The sequence below is a fragment of the Hyaena hyaena genome, unplaced genomic scaffold (assembly GCF_003009895.1).
Source record: "Hyaena hyaena isolate Hyena2069 unplaced genomic scaffold, ASM300989v1 scaffold_38, whole genome shotgun sequence".
Classification (NCBI taxonomy): Eukaryota; Metazoa; Chordata; class Mammalia; order Carnivora; family Hyaenidae; genus Hyaena; species Hyaena hyaena.
Window position 1 is genome coordinate 4,930,467 of NW_024080670.1, and position 25,241 is coordinate 4,955,707.

Below are 25,241 nucleotides of genomic sequence, written 5' to 3' on the forward strand. Positions count from 1 at the left end.
GATTTGGACCAGGAGATAATGCTGATTGCTGGGGCCAATCTACCACCCAGTCCTTACACTCTATCATCTCTGCTCAGAACCATCATCTCTTCAACTCGCACCTGCTAATTCTTACCTACCCCTCAGGTTCCAGCTGAAACACCACCTCCCCGGGGAGCCTGCCCTGACTGCCCTGCCAGACTTCATCTGGCCTTCTACCTAGATCCCCGCTTAGCACCCAGCACTTCTCATGCGTCTGTCTATCTGTCTCCCCTCCTGACTGCAGGCTCCATGAGGATGGCTCAGAGCTGCCTCCCAATAAACACATCCTGGAGAAGAGAGACAGCGAGAGCGAGGAGGGAGGGGAAGAGAAGGGAGCAGGCCAGCCTCCAGGCTGACAGGGTGCTGCTCCAAGAGAAGGATTTAGCTCCATCCTATGTACTTCTGCTGATCTTGAAACCCCCCACGGTGATTGTGGGCAGCATTTCTGTCCATTCCTACCATCTGGCTAAGGTTGTAGCCTGTAAGATATTGCGGTCTTCTGGTGAGAACTTACCTTCTAAAAAGAAACGGGACTGACAGACGGAAAAGGGAGGGAGTCTGAGTGGGGGCTGGAAGAAGCTGCAGCAGGAAACGAAGTTTGCTCCCTGCAAAGACGGGAGCGGCAATCCCGAGGCGCGGGGAGCCACAGCGCCACTGCTCCCTTGGGGGCCAGCTACGCCTGACGGCAGGGGGATCCCGGCCAAGTTTCTCTCCCGATTTGTACCCAAACGTCATCACCACCACCATCATCCCTCAACATTAAACTTTTTTTTTCTTTAATGTTTATTCATTTTTGAAAGAGAGAGAGAGCATGAGCGGGATGGGGGGTGGGGGTGGGGGCAGAGAGGAAGGGATCTGAAGCCGGCTCCAGGCTCTGAGCTGTCAGCACAGAGCCCAATGAGGGGCTCAAACCACGAGCAGTGAGATGACGATCTGAGCCAAAGTCGGACACTTAACTGACTGAGCCATCCAGGCGCACCCCCATCACTCAACTTTTATAAAGAGGAAAGAAGAGTCATCACCAGTGTCCCCCACAGCTGCTCCCGGCTGCTCCCTTCCTGGTACTCGCCCGCCTCCCTTCTCTGCCTGCCGGTGCGGACAAGTCTGTAGAATCGCTCGCTTCATGGGGGTCCAGTGCTGTCTTTTCCTTTCTGCTCTGACTCTACGAACATTCACAGACTCTGTGACTGAGGACCCCCATTACGTGCTTCTCGAAGAGCCCCATGCGAGGTCGCCACAGGGAGTGCGACCCCTGGCCCGCCTGAGTCCCGAGCGCTGAGTCCAGCCCACCGAGGCGCCCTGCACCAAGCTCTTTCCCCGCATGACCCCACGGAGTCCGTGGAGGTAGGTTACTGGTCTTAGCTCCTACACCGATGCATGAAAGGGATGCCAGATGGGTGACGTGACTTCATCAAGTCCTCTAGGTGGGAAGTGACGGGCACTTCCGTGCATGCCCCCGGCGGGTGCTATTTCCAGGGTCCTGGGCCACCGCCTCCCGCTAGCTGTCACTCCCTCCTGCTGGCTTCTGTGCAGACGGCCTTGAGCTCCCTCCCCAGGGTTTAGAGGTGAGAGCCAGGCCTCTGCAAAGGGCACCCGTGGGGAGAGGCCATCTGTGCGGGGCTGCCCTGCCTGCCCAACTGGGGTTCCGGGAGGGCAGGGCAGGGGTGAGAGAGCCATCCAGGGGGAGGACCTGTTCCCTGCTGCCTGCGCAGCTGGTGCAGCTCTAAGCCCATTACCTGAGTCAGAGGGGAAGCTCTCTCCTCGGCAGAGCGCGCTAGGGGCGGGCGGGCCAGGCTGCTCTGCCAGGGAAGGAGGGGGCCGCCGAGGCCGCCAAAGCGGGCTGGGGCGGGAGGGGCCGGGCCAGCTGGGGCCGGAGCTAGTGTGACATCACCGGGCGGCCCGCCTCTGTCTGGGGCTGAGGGGAGGCCCGGAGCCTTTCTGGGGCCTGGGGGATCCTCTTGCACTGGTGGGTGGAGAGAAGTGCCTGCAGCCAACCAGGGTCAGGCTGTGCTCACAGTTTCCTCCGGCAGCATGTAAAGGCTCCACAAAGGAGTGGGGAGTTCAAATGAGGCTGCTGCAGACGGCCTGAGGACGGACCCCAAGCCCTGAGCCGTCCTGCCTGAGTCCCGGACCTGCAGAGCATGGCACTGAGGCAGCCGCTGGCCCCTGCCGGGAAAGGAGGCAGGTTGTAGGCAGCCCCAGCAGGACCCCCGGCCAGCCCCCGCCCCATCCCCCGGCCCAAGCCCGGCTGTGGAGCAGAGCAGAGCAGGCAGAGGCCAGTGAGGCAGGGCTGCTCGGCGGCCAGTCCGGCCTGCGACTCGGGGACCCCTCCTGGAGGCCATGGACAGGCTGCCCTGCTGACGGCTGGGGTAAAGCATGTGAGGAGCTGCCCCGGGACGCCAAGCAGACGTGAAGAGGTAAGGGGCCAGCACTGTGGTGCCAAGGGACAGGGGGCAAGAGGCAGCAGCTGACCCCGTGTCTGGGGTTCATGAACCCTGACCCCTCCAGCTGGGGGTGTGTGCAGCTGGACCCCAGAGCGGGGCACTCCTGCTTTCACTTGGAGCCAAACACGGCATCTCCTGGGGTGGGACGTGCAGACACCTGGGCAGAGGGCAGCTGCTCTGGGGGCGTGAGACCGTGGGCTGGGGCTCCGGGGCTTCATCAGCAAGCCCCACTCTGCTTCAGACAAAGAGCCTTTGGGGTGAAGGCAGGCGGCTCCCGGGCAAAGCCCGACAGCCGGGGTGCGTGCGCGAGCGTGTGCCTGTGTGTAGGTGTGTGCTTTGGGGGAGAGGGGCAGCCCAAGGACGTGGGAAGCTGTTCTTAAGTTTTGGGTTCCCATGCACCCTGGCCAGAGACTATGCTGAGGCAAAAGCAAAAGTAAATGCTGTCCGGCCAGAGCTGGGAACCCTTGTTCAGAAAGTTCCCTGCAGCCCAGCAGCCTCTGCTCAACCCCCCACCCCCACCCCTGGCTGGGGCAGGACAGCACCAAAGGGGTGCTCGTGTCCCCGAGCTAGAGGGGACACGTTAGCTAGAGCTTTCCATTGCTGGGGCTTTCCCCGCACGTCCACGGGCGCCCGACCCCGCCGAGCACCAGATGGGAGCCCAGCTCTCCAGCAGACTGTACGTAGCCGGGAAATAGGGGAGGATCAGGCTTCCCTGGTACCCTGGCAGGGGGTACAGCGTGGGCTCCACATTCCGAGTCCCTTGAAAGCACTCAGCATTAGATAACATTTCCAAACAGAAATTCTTCACTGATCCCTCCCTTCTCCTTCTGTGATATGTGTGTCATGGGTCAGCTATTGCCTCGGCTGTGGGATTATGAGAGCTCCCAGGGGCCAGTTCGGTTACTTAGAGAAGGCTCTCCTTTCAGCAGGGCTCTGAGGAAAGCTGAGAATACCACTTCCGAAGCTGGCCAAATGCTCCCCACGTGCCCACATGCATTTTTACAAATTGAGGAAGAGTAGTGCCCTAGTCATGGCCTAGGTTAAAATCCTACCTCTTCTATGCAGGAGCCACGGGACTCTGGCTAAGAATACTTGGCCTCTCTAAACCTGCTTCCTTTTCTGCAAACTGGGATAATAATATTACCCTTCACTTAATAACTGCTGACACTTACGTTGCACTTAGCCTGAGCCAGAAGCTAACCAGCTCGAGGGATCCTCACAACCTGTGACACAGGTACTGCTGTTCATCACCACTTTATAGGTGAGGAAACAGGCACAAAGGTTATGTAATGTGACCAAGGCCACATGGTTAGTAAGTGCAATCACCAGGACTTGAACCCAGCACTCTGAACCACGTTCCACTGCTTTCTAGGAGGAGCACATGGGACCATGTCTGGGAAGGCCTTTACGTGGTGCCTGCTGTGTGGCAAACCCTCAGAAAATGTTAATCACTGAGTGTTGTGAACCCATGACAGTCAGAGTGGCAGAGACAGAAGAGCAGAGACCCGGATTCTCTCTACCCTGGACATCCTGCCAGGGCTGTTGGAAATCCCATGAGGCAGAGCCCATGTGGTGTCCACGACCACCACCCACACTGGGGGTCCTCCCAGGAGGCTGAGGGGGCCCTTATTTCTGGACTGAACGGTAGCATGTCCATTTGGGTCATTGTGTCCACACAAAGGGGGGTACAGACACACCGACGAGAGCACCTTGGGTACATCTGACCCAAACCTCAGAGCAAGAGCACCCTCCCTGCACACGGGCACTACTCATCTGCCTGCTGGTCTCCTGCCAGAACCGCAGCAGGTGAGGAAATGAGCTACCTCCATGTTGAAGGGGGTCTACAGAGCAAGAAGACCAATGCCGGGCCCGTCCTGGGGGTGCGGAGGGAGCAGTAAGGACCCCTCCCCCCACTCCATCTCCATCGCCAAGCCTGACCCTATGGCAGCCAAGGCCGGTGGGTCTCAGACCAGCTGACGCTTCTCTCCTGTGGCTCCCAGAGGTCTCAGTGGATTCCCCGAACTCTTGGAAGCAGTTTGAAAAGCCGATGCTAAACATGTGCGTCTCTAACACAGGCCTCTGGGGCTGCAGGAGCTGCCCGTTGCCCGGCTCTGGCCCGGGGCCGTGGCGGCTCCCTGTGTTCCCTGGGTAGCCCAGGCTGGGCAGAGGCGCTGATTGACCTCAAAGGCCAGACTAGCAGAAATTGGATTAATTATTCCTCAGTAAAGGCAGTCATGGTGGAACAGACAAAATGTGGGACTGCATGGTACCACTGTCAGCTCATGGCCAGAGCAACGAAGCCATCTCTCCATCCACCCCTCCATCCCACAGTGATTTACCGAGTACCTGCCAAGCTAAGTAAGGCAATCGTTATCTCATTTCATCCTCGATACAACCCTCAATAAACCCCAGTTTTAGGGTCCCATTTTTCAGCCGAGATAACTAAGGCTCAGAGATGTTAAGTAACTTGTCCAAGGTCACACCATCAGTAATTATGCGGGTGTAGCTCCAAAGTCTATGTCTTTCCCCAACTCACTCCCCTGCCCTGTTCAAGGTGTCCAGACTGCTCTTTTCCCGACCCCATCACCGAGTCCCCTGGCAGCCAAGTCTGTTCTGGTTGCCGTCCCCAGAATGTTTACACTGCGCCATCTGAAAACCACGTGCCTCCCCGATTTTGATGCATCACTTGCTTGTCAAAGGAGCCTGCCTCTGAGACAGAGCAGGCGTATGGCCATCCGTCCCACAGATGAGCCTCCACACAGCTACACAGCTCCAGGGGACCCTGGCACCGGCTCGGAGGGGCAGAGCGTCGGGCAAACATCCCGTGCACCCGAGGGACCATTTGTGTGTTTCCTGCGTCCCTACGTGGAGCCTCCATGGCTGTGGAATCAGAGCGCAGGTCCTCACGTCCGCACCGGGCCACGCTTGAGCAATCTTGACAAGATGGCAGGGAGATAGCAACCGGCAGCTACGTTAGAACAAACAGCAGCAGCCGGCCCTGGGCAGGTCCATCCAGCTTCCGGCCTCTCTGAATCACAGTCCACTTCATCGGAAATGGTCTCGACAAACAGCCGATGAGGAGGGGCTGTGTTCAGGGCCTGTGGCCCAGGAAAAGGAGCCAGAAGGTGGATCTAACAACCATACAAATGTACAACAGGGACAGACCTGCAAAGAGGGGGCTGGGTGGTGCTGCGGTGGGTGGTATCATCCCCGTTTTACAGAAGAGGAAACAGGCACAGAGGCCGCAGCACCTCTGCCAACAAGCACTCCCTCCCCCCCCCCGCACCCCCCTCCCCCAAGTGAGCCAAAAGGCAAGGATTCAAACCTAGATCTAGACTCCCTCTACTCCAGGCCGCTGCCATCCTGGACAGACACACACTAGGGAACTCTCAAGAATGAAGCAAGTCAATGAACAGCATTCTTTTCTGTGAATTTATAGAAAACACCCCAAATAGAAGGGTTATTCAGCCACTGGTGACTTGGAGTTGGTGGTGACAGATAGGTCACATCAGAACCTCATGCCGAGGGTAGTTTCAATGACAAAGCCATATTCTGTCATATTGACTGTAAACCATATGACTGATTTAATAACAGCCGGGGGTGGGGGGCAGTGGCAGTTAAAACATGACAATGTCCCGCTACATGTGTACATCAATGGCAAGACACAGTCTGATCACAGAAATGTTCACATGTCGGGTGGGGGCAGCCAGGCTGCTCACAATCGAGCTATTGTGTTAGGTTTACTCTCGGGTGAAACCGACCAGCCTGTCCTGGGCCCAGGGGCCCCAGATCCTCAGCCTCTCCCTGCTGCCTAGTCCTCCAGAAAGGCAGGCCCCACACCACCTAAGAAAAGCCCAGAAGGAAGTCTGTTGTTATCGCCAAGAGGTGCCTAAGGACCCACTCAGCTCCAGGGACCGGCAAAGTCCTGCCCGAGGCAGCCCCGGTCCAACTTCCACGAGGGAAGGGCTGTATCTCTTGGTCGTTGCTCGCCCTCCAGTACTCAGGGCCAGGCAGAGAAGAGATGTGTGGAATGAATGAATGAATGAATGAATGAACGAACGAATGAACAAATGAAGCAAGCCAGCCAGCCTCAGACCCAGACAACAAGGCTCTCAGCCCCACGGTGCCACACAATTCCCCTCTGTGTTGTGCAGCCAAGGCTCCTTTGGGGTGCCTCTACCCCCACCTTGTGTCCCCCCAGCCTCAGCTCCCCAGCTGGACTGGTGCTCCCCTACGGCCCCCTGAGCCGCCCCATCAGGGTACTGATAACCACTGCACCTGCTTTCTGTCCCACCTACTACTGTGGGCCCTTGGAGAACAGGGACCCACCTCACTCCTGTTCTACCTCCAGCCCCATTACAGTGACTGGAATGGGGGAAATGCTCAACGAATGAATGGAATCTCTGAAGTCCTATTTAGGGACCCAAATGCCATGCTGGCTATTGGGTATTCAGTGCACAGCCAGATGAGCTGTGTCTTAGGTGCTGGAATGGATACAGGAAGCAGCCACAGCCACCCTCAGGGGCTGGGGTGGAGGGGCCCTCACTGTGGACAGTGGCTTCACAGGGAGGTAGGCTCGTGAGGTCACCTGACAGAGGGAGACAGGAATGCATCGGGCAAGACACAGGGGAAGGTGCTGCGGCAGAAAAGAATAGCATGTGCAGAGGCAGGGAGCGTGACCAGAGACGCTCTGTTTTTAAGCAGGACACTGATACGACCAGATGCGAGCTTTAGCAAGACAGGCCTGGGGCTGCCTGCAGCGGAGAGGGCAGGGAAGAGAGGGGCCAAGGGCAGGGCGGCCAGTTAGGACTGGCTGGGTAAGCAACCAGGCTCCGGGGTGGACAAGCCTGGCTCTGAGCCCGGCCTCGCCGCTTGGTAGCTCTGTGGCCATCGGCAAGTGACTTCATCCTTAACCTCTGTCTCCTCATCTGTGACATGAGAACAGACACGGGGCCTACCTTCCGGAGTCCCTGCGATCTGTGAGATAGGCACACAGCGGGCTTGTCCCAGGTCTCCAGGGATGAGCCCGTGCCAACAGGCCGAGGCGGCCTCGGGTGCCAACCACTCAGCCTGGCCTAGCAGAGTAGCTCCAGGCGAGGTCCAGAGTCCCCAGGAAGCCAGGCCCAGGCAGCACTGTGTGCCCCGGTCCCTGGCTTCTTCCCCTCATGTGACATTCCCCCGGTTCCAGGGCTCCAGAGCACACGCCGGAAACGCAGCAGCCAACTCGGAAGCCGGGCTCTGAGATGGCTGCTGCAGGCCTTCCCCGCCTCTTCTCTGCTGGCTGGGGCTCCTGGCACAAAGGGCTCGGAGCGCGGGCTTTGGGGGAATTTGAAAAGGGATCCCAAATAACGCGCCGTGACAGAGCAACAGCAGCATCCTTGTCCCCCGGCAAAGGCGGCCAGCTCCCCGCGGCCTAAACCACATCCCCTCTTGCCCTATGATCTCACGGCATGACCACAACCCGCCTCTCCATGAACTCAGCCCTTCCCTCGAGCCAGCAGCTCACCAGTGACAGGAGCATGAGAAACACATCCCCCCCTCCTGGCCCCCCCCAACACACACACAACTGCTCTCTTCCGGGCAAATCTGTCTGATCCGACACTATCTGCTTCTCTGGCTCATGCCTGTGTTCCCGCCACCCAAGACGGGGCTGGACCCAGGCTGTAGCAGCGCATGACGACTGGCTGGTGGGGAAGGGTCGGGGATGGGAGGATGGATGCGCGGACAAAAGGCTCGTCTGAAGGTCTTACGAGAGCTGAGCTGGCAAGGTCTGGGAACTGGCTCTCGACTCCTTGGGTGCCCACAAGGGCTCCTGGTGGGGAATGAATCACAGGATCCTGGGCTGGGAGGGGATGGCGGTTGGAGATGTGGCCACTCCCTCCCTGGCCCCCAGGGCTGGCGGTGAATCACCTGGGACAAGTGACGCACAGTCCCTTCAGGTTTCCTAAGGTGAGGATGCCACTGCTCATCCTAGGTGCCCGTTTGGGGACCTCGCCACTTGGATAGCCAGGAAGCTGTTTCTAGCATCCAACAAAACTCCCCTTTGTACTGACCTGAAAGCCATTTTCTACTGATTCAGTCCACGGTGACTGAGAAGCAATCTGCGTCCCGACCATGAAGCAGACAGACAGACACCTTTGGTTCCTACTGGCCAGAGAAACAGTCTTGATGGGAGCGGGGGCATGAATCCCAGTCCTGCTGTTTATTCCAAGGGACCCTAGGCAGGTCACCTGACCTTTCTGGACCTGGGTTTACTCTACTGCAAAATGCAGATGCTGATACTTCTCTTCTAGGTGTAAGGGGACCATAAAGATTGGTACCCAATTAGAACACCCAATAGGTACCCAGTTGGAAAGTAAAAGGTGGTGCTATTAATAATTCCATAAGAGAGCAGGCCTCAAGTGGGGCCGACCTGGCACGTAGGGCTGTAAGCGCTGATGAGAAAGGCCACACTGAGCACCCGAGAGGTTATCGCAAACAAACGAGGGGTGTTATTATCCGCGTCTTTGGTCATGTGGTCAGCGGGACCCTCTGGTGCCCTTTCTTCTGGAATTTTCCTTTATCTGGATCCCTCCCACATCCTGGATTACCAGTTGGTTTGGGTACCACCCCACCGGCACATCACATATCTCAACCAGCTTTAGTAGGAAAAACTGTCAACCCTGAAGTTTTGGGTTTTTCCTTTCTGTCCTGATGTTGCTATAACAACCACAATTCTTGCTCAGGTTCACAGACTCACTCGGGCACAGCTCAGGTTCCCAGCTTCCCCAAAGCCGGTGTCAGGGGCCAGCCGGGCACAGCTGGGGCCAGGCGGCAACTCCACGCTCCTGTACCGCCTCAGCAGAGCCCGCTTCTCGGGCCCCCTGCAGAGCCCCTGGCCTGGACTCCTATTTGGCCTTCAGTGATCACAGAATGATGGCGCAGGGCTGGTGACAGCAGGGGGCGGGGGATGGTTCTGAGAGCCTCTCACACAGCACTACAGCCTGGGCTGGTGATGAGGCACCACCCCAAGAGTTGGCTTGAATCTGGAGGTTTCCCTGCTGTTGGCAGTCCTGGGGATCCCAAGAGCTCTCCTGCTCTACCCTTGCCTGCGGGGCTCAGAAAGCAATTTCTTTTCAGTGTCCTGTCACTCTAGCACTTTTCTTTCCATATATTCAGCAGGGAGTAGTTTGGGGTGCTGTTACTGGCTCTGTTACTTAGTAATTCTGTGCCTATAGGCGAAATGACTCCTGACCTTAGAATCTCAATAGTTTTCCTCACCTGCAAATGGGGATAATTGCCAGCTCTGCTGTTAGTCTTAAAGGCATCTTTGTGGGAATTAGAAAATGGCTGTAATATAAATATCCAAAACGATGAAGACTGTGAACAGTGAGCTGTGCTCCCAAGAGTTGCACGGTGCACAACTTGGGCCACCATGCATGGCAGCCCTGAAATAACAGGGCTTCCCTCCCGAGATTGTTGGGAGGATTAAGTAAGATTATGTATATAAAACGTTTGAGTCATAGTGACAACGGACTGTAGTTATTATCCTTAGCGTTTGAACTTTTCTCATTCCTAACCCCTCGGGCCACCAGCTTCTGCTGCAGGGAAGGACACAGAGCTCCATCTTTTAAAAATGATTCTACCCACAAAGTGGCCCCATGCCTGGGCTGCAGTGCCGCGGGGCCGAGTGGGATGTGGACACACAGTGTGTGGCCCCACCGCACCAGGCCAGGCGGGGACGCTCGGGGCTGCCCACCGGAGGCTGGGTGGGACCCAAGCCTCGGGGAGGCCGCCTCCCAGTGTGCAGGGTCCTCACGTGGCTCGGTCACACCAGCTCCACTTGCGGGGAGGGAAACCCGTACATAATGGAAACTCCTCACAATACAATGTGGAAAAGCAATTTCAAGAATCGTTTTTATTTTCATTTCGAAGCCAAGGAAAATAGTTGGGAGTTGCTTTTCTTTGTTGGCCATAGGAAGAAACTGAGGAGCACCACTTTGATCAGAACGGAGTCCTTCTCCGGGCCGAAGATGGCTGGAATGCCGGGGAGGGTTATTTCTCTTGGGGCACAATTAGTTGAATAAATATCAGGAAAGCAAAAGTAAACACACTCATTACTGCCCATTAAGAACTGCCAAAGTAGCAGAAAAACCGAAGAGGGGAGTTAGAAGCTTTAAGGAAAACAAATGACTCCAAAGCCAAGGGCAGTGCAAAGACCACAGCCCTCGGTGTCAGGCTGACCCGAGCTCTCGGCTGGGTCAGCTCCGGCTCTTATCTGCCGTGTGCTCCTGGGAAAGTCACTTAGCCTGTCTGGGATTCAATGTCCCCGTTTACAAAACGGAAGTGGGGGGACAACCACCTCCCTAGATTGCCCGCAGCAGCATATGTCAGGGACCCAGCCCAGCACCCTGCTCCTTCCCCTCCTTCTGTAACCCCCGGGGCCCAGGTCACTCATGCTAAACCCAGACCCCATGGAAAAGTGACAGGGACCCCCCAGAACCATGAACTTCACACCCGGCAGCACCCCTGGCAATGCCATCTTGAGAAAGATACCAGACAGCTTCCTGAGCTGTAATTTCCTCACCCTCAAAACGGCATGGTCCAACTCACTAGCTCTGAACGTTGGGATGACTGAATAGGACAATGTGTATGGAAAGGGCCTCGGGAACCTGAAAAGCTGTGTGAGTGTTAATGATCAAATGTGCTCTTTTCAACTGAACAAGTGCGAGCCGGGCTGCGCAAAGGCAGCACAGTCCTGCACGGTGTTTGCCTGTCTCTCGCTCCCCCACCCCTGCCCAGCGCCACGGAGAGCCTGGGACAGACAGCAAGACAGCCGGGTCCCCGTCGGACCAGAGGGCGGCTTCAGGGCGGTGGGAGGGGAAGCCAGAGAGACCTCCTGCTCAGGGCCCAGCTCCTGTGAAAGGTACGAGTGCCTCCTCTGAGAAGTGCAGGAATCAACTGTGGTACCTCCTCAGTGGGAGACTGTCAGCACTCCTAGCGGAGCCGGGTCCTGCCATCCGCCACACTCCCGTCTCTAGTTGAGGCAGCGGCATTTCCATGTCCCTTATGTAGTGTGCAAGGAGGGGTGGATCACCCCCATTTCGTAGAAGAGCCTCAGCCTTTAGGATCTCAAGCCCACGGGCACAGGCTTTGCTGGAGAAGCTCTGAGAGCCCACATGTGGGAGGGGACCGTCCCTGGTGATAAACAGGGTCACCCTGTCAGGTCTTGGGGCCTGGGGAAGGTCGGGAAGCCAACCCCTCCCCGGGCCCCTGGAGGTTTCCTGGCCGAGGCAGAGGCCCTCACCAGCATCAGCACCGGCACCAGCAGCGGCCCCAGGTGAGCGGCCGCGGGAGGGCGGCCCCGGCCTGCCCGCCCTGGCCTGTGGCGCGGCTCCTCCCCATTGTTCTGGGCCGGGAGTGGCCGTGAGCTGGCGCAGGGGCAGCCCGAGTGCTTTGGAAACCAGGCAAACACTCACAAACTTAGCCTGGTTTCCACTAACGTCACTGCAGCCCTACCTTGTAGCCCAGCCCACCCCGGAGGCTGCCGAGCACCTTTCTCCGCCTTGTCCAGAGGCCAGAAACTGGCTATGGAGCCACAGTTAGACTCTCTCATTCAAGCAGGAAAGAGTTCCGAGTGGCTCTGGGGAGCTCGGGGTGTGTTCTGTAACTGGCATGCCAGCTGGCACAAGGTGGCCCCTGAGCCCCAGCTGCTCACCAGAGCAGCCCCAGAGTGGCCAGGGGAAGACAAAACCTTCAGGTTCTGGGTCATGCTGGGTTTAGCATAAATTAACGGGAAATCAGAAAGTGGTGATGAGAATACTTTTTTTTTTTTAAGACTGGATGAAGCACATTTATGTGCAGTCAGTGAGAGTTTGCAAGGCTTGAATACATGAGATCAGATCAGGGAAGCCCCTCCAATTATCCCCGGTTCTGCCACCTTCCAGCTGTGTGCTCTTAGAGAAGTCACTTAGCCCCTCTGAGTCTCAGTTTCCTCATCTATAAAATGGAAATAACAACAGAACCTTAATAGTATCTACCTTGCAGGAATTCATGAAAGTAGCAAATGCTTACAAATGTTTTGAGCGGCAGCAGATACACAGTGAGCACTCAGTAAACAGAGTCTATGGGTGTTTATGATGAATATCACGGATAGCCTCCCCCTGTGCAGCTGGTACCCCCTCGGGCAGCCACCTGCATGGCCCCCCTGACTCTGCCTCTCCATAGTCCTCCCCACTATGTAGCAACTGTTGGCAGGTGTGCCTTGTCATTCAGTCCACAAACGTCTATTGAATGCCTACATGTTCCAGGTCAGGTGCTTGGCACTATGAATGGAGCAGACAACCCCCCGCACCGTCCCCCACCCTCGCGATGGCTCCATTCACGGGTGCAGCAGGGAAACATTCTACATCTACTGGTGATGAGAACTCTAGAGGGGAAGGCGGTGAGGTCACAATTTTAAATAAGCAGGGAAGGCCTCACTGGGAAGGTGATATCTCAGCAAAGACCTGAAAGAGGTGAGGGAGTGAGCAATTAGGAAAGGGGGGTAAGAATGTTCTAGGCAGGGAACGTACCAAGATCCTGAGTCACAAGTGTGCTTGGCGACCGTAAGGACTGCCAGGAGGCTGAGGTAGCTACAGCGGCATGAGCAAGGATGAGGGGAGTCAGAGATGAGGTCAGGGAGGGAGAGGGGCCGGGCTGGGGCGCCTGAGAGACTTTCTAAGCTTTTTTCCAAGATAAGGGTCTCCCAGAAGATTCTGAGTAGAAGATCGGACGTTTTTTTAAGTTTATGTGTTTATTTTGAGAGAACGAGAGCACAAGCATGAGCAGGGGAGGGGCAGAGAGAGGAGAGAGAGAATCCCAAGCAGGCTCTGTGCTGTCAGCATGGAGTCCGACACAGGGCTTAATCCCAAGAGCCATGAGATCATGGCCTGAACTGAAATCAAGAGTCAGATGCCTACTCAACTGAGCCAGCCAGGTGCCCCAAGATCAGACTTTTTTTTTTTTTTTTTTTTAAGGATCGCTCTGACTCCTGCGTTGGAGACAAATTGCAGGGGCAAGTCCAGCAGCAGACCAAGTCAATCCAGGTGAAAGGTGAACGTGGACCGTACCAGGGTGTAGGGGAGGGGGACGGGCAGCAGCAGGATACCGAGAATACGTCCTAGATATTGCTACTACAACCTGGTGGTGATTAGGTGTGGGGTACGAAAGAAGGAAAGGAGTCAAGGATGACTTCAAGGTTGCTGGGCTGAGCAACTAGGAGAATGGAGCTGCCATTTACTAACACCGGAGAACATGGCGGGTGAACACGCCAGATGGAGGGATGGGGGCGCCAGTTCACTCCTGGCCAAGTTAAGTTTGAGAGGCCTAGTAGACAGTCAAGTGGAAATGTCAAAGCAGCAGTTGGATGTATGTGTCTGGAGTCACAGAGGGAGGTCCGGGCTGGAGAAACAAATGTGGGAGTTAGCAGCGCCTGAAAGCCACAAGACTGGATGAGATCACCGAGGTAAACAAGAGGTCTAAGGGTTGAGCTCTGAGTCCCCCAGGACAGGAAGAAGAGGATGAACCAGCAAAAGAGACAGAAGGGGCAGCCAGTGAGAGGGGAGGAAAGGGTGACGGCTGGGAAAGGAAGTCCAAGGAGGGAGTGATGGACCATGTCACCCGGTGTGGGGAGGCAAGTCCTGATGAGCACCAAGACCTGGCCACTGGCTCTGGCAAGTGAGGCCACTGCTGATCCTGTCCAGAGCACTTGCAGGGGAGGCGAGGGGCCAGGCCTGAAGGGAGTGGGCTAGAGAGAGAACAGGAAGACAGGGACTTTCTGGAAACTGGGTACAGACAACTCCCCAGAGGGTTTTGCTTTTTCACAAGGGGAGCAGAGAAATGGAACCGGAGCTGGAGAGGGGATGTGAGGTCAAGAAAGGACTGATTTTCTTTAAGTTGAGACAAATAACAGCATGATTACAGGAAAAATGTGATCACGCAGGAGAGATGGGGAAGAGCTGCTGGAGCCCTGTCCTTGAGTGGGCGAGGGGAGGGATCTGTGCACGTCCGTCCCCTCCCTCTTGGCCTGGCCAACTCCTGCTCGTCCCCCGAGGGTCAGCAGAAAGGTCACTTTCTCAGGGAAGCTTTCTTGAATCCTCCGATTGGGTCAATTCCCTGCCCTCCCCTGTCACAGTGGATGCTCCTGCTTCTCCGTGGCTCCCCAGGGCCTGTGCCCAGGGGGCCAGGGCTGCGCCTGGCCTGTTTGTGGCTGTCCGTCTAACAGCCAGCATGCTGCCTGGCAAGCCAGAGAGGTCTGATGGCTATCTGGTGAAGGGATGGATGGTCCAAGAGCAGAACTGAAACAAATCTGGAGACACATGTCTGTTTTCTACTTCCGCCTCCTTTCATCACGTTGCAGCGGCCGGGACCCTGCCGGTACTGGCTATCACAAATATTTGGATTTAGAAGAGCTCAGTTGTTTGTTCCGGTTTGGACTCTGTAGCTTGGCTAACACACAGACCAAAGCCATGTGGCTGGACACGTCCTTCCATTGACACCGTCCACTACTAACTGAACACATCCCATGTCACATCCAGTGATTTGCTCATGTAACAAATATTTGCTGAAAGCCTGCTTGGTGCAGCGCCCAGAGGACACAGGATGGAGTGAGACTCGGCACCTGCCCTCATGGAGCGTGGAGTTTAGCAAAGTAGAGCACATGGAACCCCTACGCACCACTATGGTGACGGGTACCCCCCAGGGCAAGCCCAGGCGTTAGGAACATGGACAACGGGGAGATGTAATGGCCTGGAGAGCGTGAGGCAGAGAAGGGAGACCGGACAAACCTTCCTCCCTGGGGAAGCTGGGAGCTGCCCCCGGGTGGTGTTCAGGCTTGGGCCAGGAGCCTGGCCAGGGGGCTGGGCCAGGGGGCTGGGATTTGGGGCTGGCCCAGGGAGTGGCAGGGCCGTGGCCTGCTGCCTCCAGATGCCCCGGTCCCCTCCCGTTTCCCCTCCACCTCTGCCGAGACCTGCCTGTCTCCTGCTGCCGCTTCCGGAAGGGATGCCTCCTGAAGCTACATTTTTTGGAAGGATCTGCCTGGCGAGGAGGCTGAGCTCATTTATGGCACAGGCCGCTGGCAGTGACAGCACCGTTACTGAATCTCCCTTCTGTTTACTTTCAGGTTTTCAGAGTCTCCGTTCGCGAAGAGGAACCACCATTTTGCAGGGACCATGAGGCCGCGGTGCGTAACCTACTGGTGGCTGGGACTGCTAGCTGCCGTGGGAGCAGCGGCAAGCCAGAAGGAAGGCCTGGAGGGCGCTGAGGAGGGCTCGCCGGGCGAGTTCATTTACCTGAACAGGTACAAGCGGGCCAGCGAGTCCTCGGACAAGTGCACCTATACGTTCATCGTGCCGCAGCAGCGGGTCACGGGCGCCATCTGCGTCAACTCCAAGGAGCCCGAGGTGCTCCTGGAGAACCGGGTGCACAAGCAGGAGCTGGAGCTGCTCAACAGCGAGCTGCTCAAGCAGAAGCGGCAGATCGAGACGCTGCAGCAGCTGGTGGAGGTGGACGGCGGCATCGTGAGCGAGGTGAAGCTGCTGCGCAAGGAGAGCCGCAACATGAACTCGCGGGTCACGCAGCTCTACATGCAGCTCCTGCACGAGATCATCCGTAAGCGGGACAACGCGCTGGAGCTCTCCCAGCTGGAGAACAGGATCCTCAACCAGACGGCCGACATGCTACAGCTGGCCAGCAAGTACAGGGACCTGGAGCACAAGTACCAGCACCTGGCCACGCTGGCCCACAACCAGTCCGAGATCATCGCGCAGCTCGAGGAGCACTGCCAGCGGGTGCCCATGGCCAGGCCCATGCCCCAGCCACCCCCCGTCACCCCGCCCCGGGTCTACCAGCCGTCCCCCTACAATCGCATCATCAACCAGATCTCTACCAACGAGATCCAGAGTGATCAGAACCTGAAGGTGCTGCCTCCCCCGCTGCCCACCATGCCCACGCTCACCAGCCTCCCTTCCTCCACAGATAAGCCGTCGGGTAAGTCCTTCCAGGTGGGAGCCCGCACCATCTGGGCCTCAGAGCCAGGCGCCAGGCTTCCCTTGGCTGAGACCACAAGTGGGGGGAAAGCCACGGCAAGTTGAAGCCGGGCCAACAGACTTGCGCAATCCCCCAGCGATCCCTCGGGCCAAGCCGTGGCAGACAGGGGTGGGGTGGGGGACGCATGCCTTAGACGGACGCTTCAAGGTAGAACTGGCGAACCGGGAGAGTCTCAGAAGAGAACAAAGGTTCTCTGGCTTCTGACGAGCAAGAACCCCAGGCCCGCAGGGTTCTGGGCTCTGTGTTCGGTGCTCTGTGTGGGTAACAGCAGGACCTCTCCTGCAAGCTCTTGCTCTATGTCCGGCACGGAGCCGGCAATGGGCAAATGCTTACCAAAGAAACCAGCAGCCAAAGGAAAAGAACGTGTTTAACATGGCAAAGGTGTGATAAACACGATGCAGGGGCTGGGGGGCGGGAAGGAGTACTTTCCACACATTCCCTAGAGTCTGCTGCTGTCTAGAATTTTCAGTGACGATTCCGTATACTCTTAAATACGTGGTTCATCTTAAATACAGTCATTCTCAGAATATGGTGACAGGGAAGGAACGTGGTGACTGGTACGTTCGGAAGCTTGAAAACTTGACAGAGGTACCGGTGTCGGGTGCTTACACAGATCTTGATTGTATCACTAACCCCTGCAGCTCCTTGTAGAAGGTTAATTGAAAAGATAAGTAACTTGCTCACAGGCCAAGGCTCCTCAGTCTAGACTGAAATTCAGGCCTTGTCACTTTAAATCTAGGGCTGACTCCTCTGTGCTTGGAGGTGAGGGGTGGGGGGGAGCACGAGCGCAGCCCCCTGAAGCTCAGCCTCACATCCATCCAGGACCCTATGAGCCTTCCAGATGGGCTGTCAGATGAGAACAGGATTCATCTTTGCCGAAACTAACCACATTATCTGCTCCAAGTCAGTGATTTTGGTACCACTTCATTATACAAGCAGGCAGATATTTTTACTGAAAGTATCTTGTTTTATACTTATTTCACACTTCTGAAAATAACCACCAGTACTGGGAAGAGCAGCTCTTTGCTAATTCCAGAAAGGGGGTGGCCCATCCCATGCAAAAGACCAGGGCGACACTGAGCAGGCCCGTGGCTGGGAGCGGCTGCCTGCGGCACCGCGCAAGATAGCCCTCGGCTGGGTTTGCGGGTGGAAAACAGATGGACCTGGATTCAAATTCTGACTCCCCCACTGGTTAGCTCTGGGACATAAGGCCAGTCACCCTGCCCCTCAGAGCCTCAGTTTCCTCTGTTTCAATCTGTCAACTGGGGATAGATTAAAATAATGCCTACCCAAAGATTAGATGAAATACTGGGGGAAAAAAAAACAAACCGTGTCTGGCATGGTGCTGGGCCCACGGAAATTCTCAGTACTTGGTAGCTCTGGGTTTCCTTCCGTTTTGGTCTCTTTATCTTAAAGCAAGGAGGTTGAAATAAACAAACAGTCCCTTTTCAGCGCCGGCATTCTACAGCAGATGACTAGTTCCTCTGTACACGTGTCTGTTTTAAATCAGAAGCTCCGAAAGAGCGGGCAGAGTGTGCTAATGTCTTGATAGAATGCCCAGAGGGTAAAACGTGCCTTTGGGCACCAAATGAAGGCTCGGCTGAATGTTATACTCCTGACATGAGCCTGGCTGACCTCAACAGTTACCCAACAGACCTCCTCTTGCCTAAGCATCTCTGGTGTCTGAATCCATGATTTCAGGACATTCCTGAGCTTGAACTGAGCTGAGGGATAGAGCGTAGAAAGAAAGACCTAGGTTTGCATCCACTTCTTATTAGTGGTCTGCTTGTGAGAAAATTACTTCGCTCCCCTGAGCTGTAATTTTCTCCTCTGGAAAATGGGGGCAGGAGATCTGACACTGCAGGCCTGTTGGGGAAACTCAGTGCAATCGGGCATGTGATATTATGTCACTTGGGGCAGCCAACAATGGACGGGCCCCTACTCTGTGCCGGTCACAGCCCCCGGCCTGGGGGAGCCAGTGAAAGCTACTGTGCCGACTTCCAGGAACTCAGTCTGGGGGAGGTGGAAGATGCATGAATGCACTGGGATGTATCCAGTGCCTACCAGTTCCATCCCCCAAGGTGGGCACATGTGATCCGACAAAGGAAGCATCTGTTGAGGCCAAAATTACCAGAACGTTGTAAGACCTGATGGGACCAACACATGAGGTACCTGATTATCAGGAATGCAGTGAAAATCATGGGCTGTGCGGTCACTGTGGTGATACCACGGGGTGCTAAGTGCCTTGCAGAGTGGCGAAGGAGGGGCTATGGGGACACTAAGGTGGCACGGGTGGCTGAGTCTGCCTGGAGTAGAAGGGAAAAAGGTAGAGAGAAGTGGGACTTCCGTGAATGATCTGGAAGAGTCTACCAGGTGGACCGAGGAATTCGGCAACAGAGTTACTAGAGGGTCCCTGATGGAGATGAGTCAGGGACGATGGCCCTACTCTGGGCACCTCAAATGGTCTCTACCCCCTGCTTCTTCACGTTCGCAGCCCATCATGGGCTGTGTGTACTCCAAGGCCCCTGCACATACCCAAAAACCCACATTCTCTCCCATTAAAGGAAGCACACCTGCATGGGAGAGAATGGTAGTGACGTCGTGTGGACATAATTTACTTTAAAAAAAAAAAAAGCAAAGCCCTCCCAAATGTTGGTAGTGACTGTTGGTAACAGATTCCCTGTGACCCCCCACCCCCCACCCCCCCCAGACATTATCAGCCAGACTCCTGGAAGCTGAACGGGCAGGGAGGGCCCTGTCCATTCCTGGGGCTGGATGACACTGAGGAGAAGGCAATGGCCTCTCAGCCAATCAGCAGGGAGCTCTTATCAGGCCACTTCTGAGAGCTCCAGGGCAGGTTCTGGGCCTGGAAGACAAAACCTTTTGTGCTCTCACCCATGAGCTCCTTTGTTCCCAGGACCAGCACTCAGCCAGAAACACCTTTGCCAGAAACACCTTTGCCCGCAAGACTTGGCAGCTTCTGAACCTGTCATTCCATAACCTCAGAGCCATCGGCTCCTCTCCTCATTGTCTGGGTCGCTCAGCCCAAGGCATGCCCTTTCCTGGGGACTGAGGGAGCCACAGGCGCTTATCTGGAGCTGTGCTCACCAGCTTGTTCCCTGCCAGACAGTAACAGGCTGGTCCCAGGCCAGGCCCAGGCCACTGACAGCCTGAGGGAGGGCAGCCTGGGCAGCTCCTGGCTTCCCTGGTGTCTCACTGGGGTTCTGTCCTGCCTCTCTCAGGTCTGGCCAGACCTGGGGCATCTCAGGATGATGCTTTGACGAGGTCTATGCCAAATGGCCCTGCCTGTGGCCCTTTCTCCTGGCGAGCCGGCTGTCGCTGCTCTTTTCCTCTCCGCTCTCTAACACTCACACACCATCTGACCTCCTTCTCCATGTGTGTGCCCTGGACACATAAACACACACACACACACACACGCATACCAATCAGGTCTGCTATAAAGGAAGGCTGCAGGGGTGTTGAAGAGGCACAGGAACGGACGGGATGCAGCCTCAGTGCCGGCCTTCTCCCAGGTTGGTCTGGGAGGCCTGGGACACTGTCCCTCAGCTCCGTGCAGGCACAGCTGTGCACGTGCCAGCCCTCCTACCAGGGAACCCGCCCCTGAGACTGGTCAGAGGACGGGCAGCATTAGCACCAGCTGCCAGAGCAAGGCCCTGCCTGAAACAAATCCCTAAAAACCAGCAGGTGTGGGCATTTCTAGCTATTTTCTCTCCTGAGAACATCATCAGCTCAGTTTGGTTCTCAAGGGATAAAGAGGAGACCCCAGAATCAGAAAAGATTAGAGCTTAATCGGGGGGCCTTATCATCCCAGAGCCTGTCGGTGGCAGAGTCAAGATCAGTCCCTGGACTCGTAGCTTCCAGGATGCTGAGGTTCAGAGAGGTTAAGTAGCTCGGCCAAGGCCACACCAGTAGTGAGTGACTCAGCCAAGGCTCAAACCCGAGTCTGTCTTAGCCGTTCTGAGATACTGCATATCGCCTTGGAAAGGCTGGAGGGGAGCTGGTGGGAAAATCACTCTATAAACGCTTGACTTGGCCCCAAGTGCCAGCTGCCTGGGATGTGACCCTCCATCATTAATTATTCCATGTACGAGGTTCCAAGCACCTCCTTGTAAAAGAGCCCTGGGAACAGAGTTGGTGGAATTTGCTATAAGAACTCTTATGGTTCTAACAATACAAGACACGGTTGTGGCAAACCATCTCTATCATGCCTTCCCCTTACTCAGGCCTAGGAGGAGCCCACCCACCCACCCATCTGTGGCCAGCTCCCCAGTCCTACAAATGGACTGTTGTGGTGAGTTTATGTAGTAGACTGTATCATAACCCTGAGATGCAAAAGAAAAAAAAGAAAAGGTAAAGCAGAATGGCATTAGCATCACACTGCAGAATGTCTAAAAGAACTAACTCTCCCACAGAAAACATAATACACACCCGACTTCCAGTAAATGGGCCCAACTGAAGTTGCAGATAAATCTGATTTTTAATTTGTACTGAATCTGGACAAATTCTCTGGGTTTATTTCTACTCAGCATTTCAGCATACAGCAAAATCTGAAGTCCTGATTTCTTTAAACACGTTAACTATAGAAAAATCGGCAGAGGTGATCCATTCTCGGGGCCACATTAGGTGGCAACCACATGGTTTCACTGCTAATGCGGAGACCACCCGTTCCCCCCAACAGGTGCTCTAAGGCCAGGGATGTGGGGGGGGAGGGGGGGCGGACGGGGGCACAGACAACTTGAGTGTTTTCCTAGGTGGATTTTCCCTCCTATATTTTACTTCCCCCTGTGAGGTAGGAAATATGTATGTTAGAGATTGTGGATTTAAAATAGAGAACAAGATGGGTTACACTGTGGCTTCCATTCTTTCTGGAGGTCAAGAGTTTGTCAACCCAGATGAAAAGCTGTTGGTCCTGTGTGCAGGCCAGCTCCGGCGACTGGGCTTCCAAGCCTGAAGCTCTGTGGGGACTCGGAGAGGCACCTGGGAATTGTGAGCACATGAGGGTGACCGCAGCCACCACCAGCTCTTCCTTTCAGTTTTCCAAAACTGACTGAAAACCCAGCCCAGGTCTCCTGCCTCCAGGGCTTGAGCTGTTTTCACTGTACTATGCTGTCTTGCTCCCGAAATGTTATTGTTGAACAAAGATTCCCAAATTCATTACAAACGACGTAATCCAGTGACATTTCAAAGAGCATTCTTTGCTAGCTTCTTCATAAACAAAAGCCACTGGAGTCCGAGGTGGGTCATCTTCCTTCTGGCTCTGCTTTCTCTTTTCTCCTCGGATACTCGGGGAATGGATCACAGAGAGCCCTGTGAGTGCGACGGCAAGCTCCCCCCGCGTTACTCGGGCGCCTTCCAAGGAAGACTTTCAGCTACATGTTCAGGCTCTTTACAGCCCTGAGGGATAAACCATCAACTTGTTACTATTAAAAGTGGTGACCTGGCATCTGTGGCCTGGAAATCCCAACAGTTTGGCACTTGGCAGACTGCGAGCCGTCCGGACAGTCCGGGCACGTGGGCATCTGCAGTAGCTCCGGAGCAGCGGATGGACTGCCGGGGTGAATCTGTGTGGTGGGCCGTATCGTTGCCCTGAGATGCCCGCCCCGGGGGAAAAAGTGATTGATCATGCAGACGTGAGCTAGTATCGTACTACTTGGTGTCTAAAACGAAGGTGGTTAGGTTTGTTGAGTGTGTGGTGGGTAGTGAGCTGCTGAAAAGGAACGTCTCGACTTCGGCTCGGATGACCCTGGAAGAGCAGCGCCTTAAAAACAGAAGCCTGATGATCCTGGCCTCGTCCCTCAAGATGTGCCACGAGCCACAGGACCTGGAATGGTTCATGTAATCCTTTTTTTTTTTTCCCCAAATGAATAAGTGATTTTCCTTTAACAGATGTTTAATACAATAATTTAAGTTAGAATTACTGTTTGTACACAGAAATTTTGCTAAGAAAAAGAAAATTTTAGTTTAAATGACTAATATCCTTTAAAAAAAGAAAGAAACCCCTCTAACTGCTGAAATTAAGATATTCTAGGGGGTCTGTCCAGAGTCACGCACTGTCCCAGAGACGACAAACCGTCCACACTTTCCCAGGTTTTGGTTTGGAACCTGATGGCCCTCTGCTGTGGGGCCCCTGTTTCCAGACGGACTTATCATTGATTCTCAAAGTGGAAAGAACAGACGAAGATGACAGAGAGAAGGCAACTCATGGTGAGGAAAGGAGAGGAGATGCGGGAAGGTGCTTGGGGCACCAAGTCACTCTCAAGCACTCGACTGGCAAGGTGGACACTCGAACGTGCTCTGATGAGGCTCCTGCCCAGAAGGACCCCAGAGACTGATGAGGAGAAGGGACCCCAAGTGATCCTAGGACGGTGGGGACACAGACTCGGCACACCGCAGCAGGGAGAAGCAGGCCCAGGAGGCAGATGTGAGTTCTAACCCTAGAGCCTCCCCTTTCCAGATGTGTGGTCTCCCTGGGACTGAGTTCCCCCACTGTTGTAGGGGCCTATGAGGAGGACATGAGAGCCCGTGTAAAGCCCCCAGCAGGTGAAAGGCTCTAGGGACATGGCAGTCATCATTCTTACTATCTTCCAGGAGAGATAGATATATCAGGCATCATGGGAACCCCGAGGAGGATTAAGTAGCTCTTCTGGGACTGGGGAGGACTTCCTGGAGGAGGAGATGAGGAGACTGAGGGCATAGCAGATAAGCACTCAGAATCACTGCCACCAATCATCCAGAAATCACGAAGAACAGGCTTGGTGCCAGGCAAATGCCCTCTTTTCAGAAAGAGAAAGGACGAAACACTAGAAATTATGTAGCAATTAGCTTAAACCCCAGGAAAATTCTAGAAAAGATTATAAAGAGGGGTGTGTGAGCATCTGGAAAATTAAAAGGTGAGCAATGAAAGCCAACATGGGTTCTGTAAACACGAGCGCATAAGCTGACTCCCTTTCTTGGAAAGGGTTACCAGGTGGGCAGACCACTTGAACACCACCTGTCCAGTACCTGTGTGCTGCTGTCATGGGTCTGACAAGCTCTTCAATGATGTGCCTGCGGAACGGCACCACCAACCTCTGGACTGAGAGAGCCCTGCTCATTCTCGTCGCTATACCCAGGAGGCTCGGCGCGCTGCCTGCCTCTGCCTCCAGGGACATCCCTCCCCCCAGGCAGCCTCAGGCACCACTGACCACTGAACCCAGGGAACTCCGGGCTTCACCCCCACCAGTCCAGGGAGCCACAGTGTGTTGCTCAGCTCTGCATACAGTGAGCCTACCACAGCCCCTCCTGGGCGAACCTCTTTTCTCCTTTAAATTCCTTTAAAGCCCGTCTTTCTCCTCCGGCCTAAGGGTACTGATGGAAACCTAGGAATGGGCACAATGCTTTTGAAAGTGTCCTTTGGGAAGCAATCCTGCCAAGTCTGCTTATCCTGAGGTCAAAGAGGCAGAAACGGGACCCCTTCACGCTCTTCGAGGGCTCCGGGAGCTCTTACTTGGGAAGGCTCCGGTGGATCACGCCCACCTCGCACATCTAATGTAACTTTCACTGTAAAAATTTTGAACGGATTTTTAAAATTTTGCTCTTGAAATTATTTGGCCAAGAGTAACACAATTAATTTATGGCTGGCTCTGATTTCTCGGCAAACATCAGGCATGTTCAGGAATTCTTGGGAAGTGAGGAAAATCTAACCTACAAATTGTTTTCAAAAGTAATAACATTTTTATGAAGACCGAATTTAACAATTAATGAACTTGACAAGATGTCCCACTTCGTAGAAATTTAATTACATACTTATAAACTTTGATTTTGCAGTTTTCATATTTTAGAGCCAATAAGTTTTTTTTAGGCCTCAAATACTTTCATAAACTCCCAAAAGGCTTGTCGGCCCCAGGCACCGTGCCCGTCATCTGCGGACTACAGCAGCCTCCATGGCAGGCACAGGCGTCTGGACCCCTTCCCCGGCGGCACCAGAGATGACACCCATGACATCAGCTCTCAGGCCCTACGGGAATTTCAGGTGCCTCTGGGAACACACCAGCTGTTCCTGATTCAGTGAAAAAGCAGTGACTGACGTGGAATACATATGCGCACGACCAAAATATGATGTATCCAAGCCTTCTGGATCAATAAGCCTCAAGCAGCAACGTAACCCTTCCTTGTCACCCCCCTCCCCGGGGGTGCGCTCTCCTGCCCTTCACACAGGGCGCCGGGAGAGCCCTGATGCTGGCTAGGGCAGGACCCACACCTAAGCAGTCCACGTGCCTTGGCTCTCAGATGGATGAATTTGGATATAGGAAATTCCAGGTCCAATTTCAACAACTAGTCAGTTCTCCTGTTAGAAAAATGTTTCAGGGAGTGGCACAAAGACTTTCTGGAGACAGATCATCAGTGAGAATAATTGAAAACAGCATACCGTTCTCACGAAAAAGCAGCACGTCTTGGTGCTATCGCAGAAGCCTCTCCCCAGTGCCTTCGTATGAACTAAAACATTCCTAGGACATTTCCCACAGGCCACAGGGCCTCTGCACGGCCTTGGGTGGTCAGGTCCTGAGACTTGGGCTGACGGGTCAAAGAGGTCAGTCAGGCTGCTGGCCAGCCACATGGTCTGGTCCAGCCAATGGCCAGGAGGGACTCTGCTCCCCTCTGCAGGCCTCAGGAGCAGCCAGGGAGAAGAGGCATCACTGTCTCCCCACT

General features: G+C 55.1%; 2 protein-coding genes across 11 annotated transcripts in view; one reads left to right on the plus strand and one right to left on the minus strand.

Annotated features, from left to right (window-relative positions):
- RALGPS1 (Ral GEF with PH domain and SH3 binding motif 1) overlaps positions 1 to 25,241 on the minus strand; it is a 272,375-nt gene that overhangs the window by 91,382 nt on the left and 155,752 nt on the right. The window lies entirely within an intron of this gene.
- ANGPTL2 (angiopoietin like 2) overlaps positions 2,067 to 25,241 on the plus strand; it is a 33,372-nt gene continuing 10,197 nt past the window's right edge. Inside the window, exons 1-2 of one of the 2 annotated variants that reach the window (XM_039229491.1) lie at positions 2,067 to 2,438; positions 15,607 to 16,472. In XM_039229491.1, the coding sequence (XP_039085422.1) occupies positions 15,656 to 16,472 (817 nt within the window). In that variant the 5' untranslated portion in view covers positions 2,067 to 2,438; positions 15,607 to 15,655. Of the gene's footprint in view, positions 2,439 to 15,062; positions 15,136 to 15,606; positions 16,473 to 25,241 lie in introns of those variants that run through there. The other variant, XM_039229492.1, reaches the window with a different exon arrangement.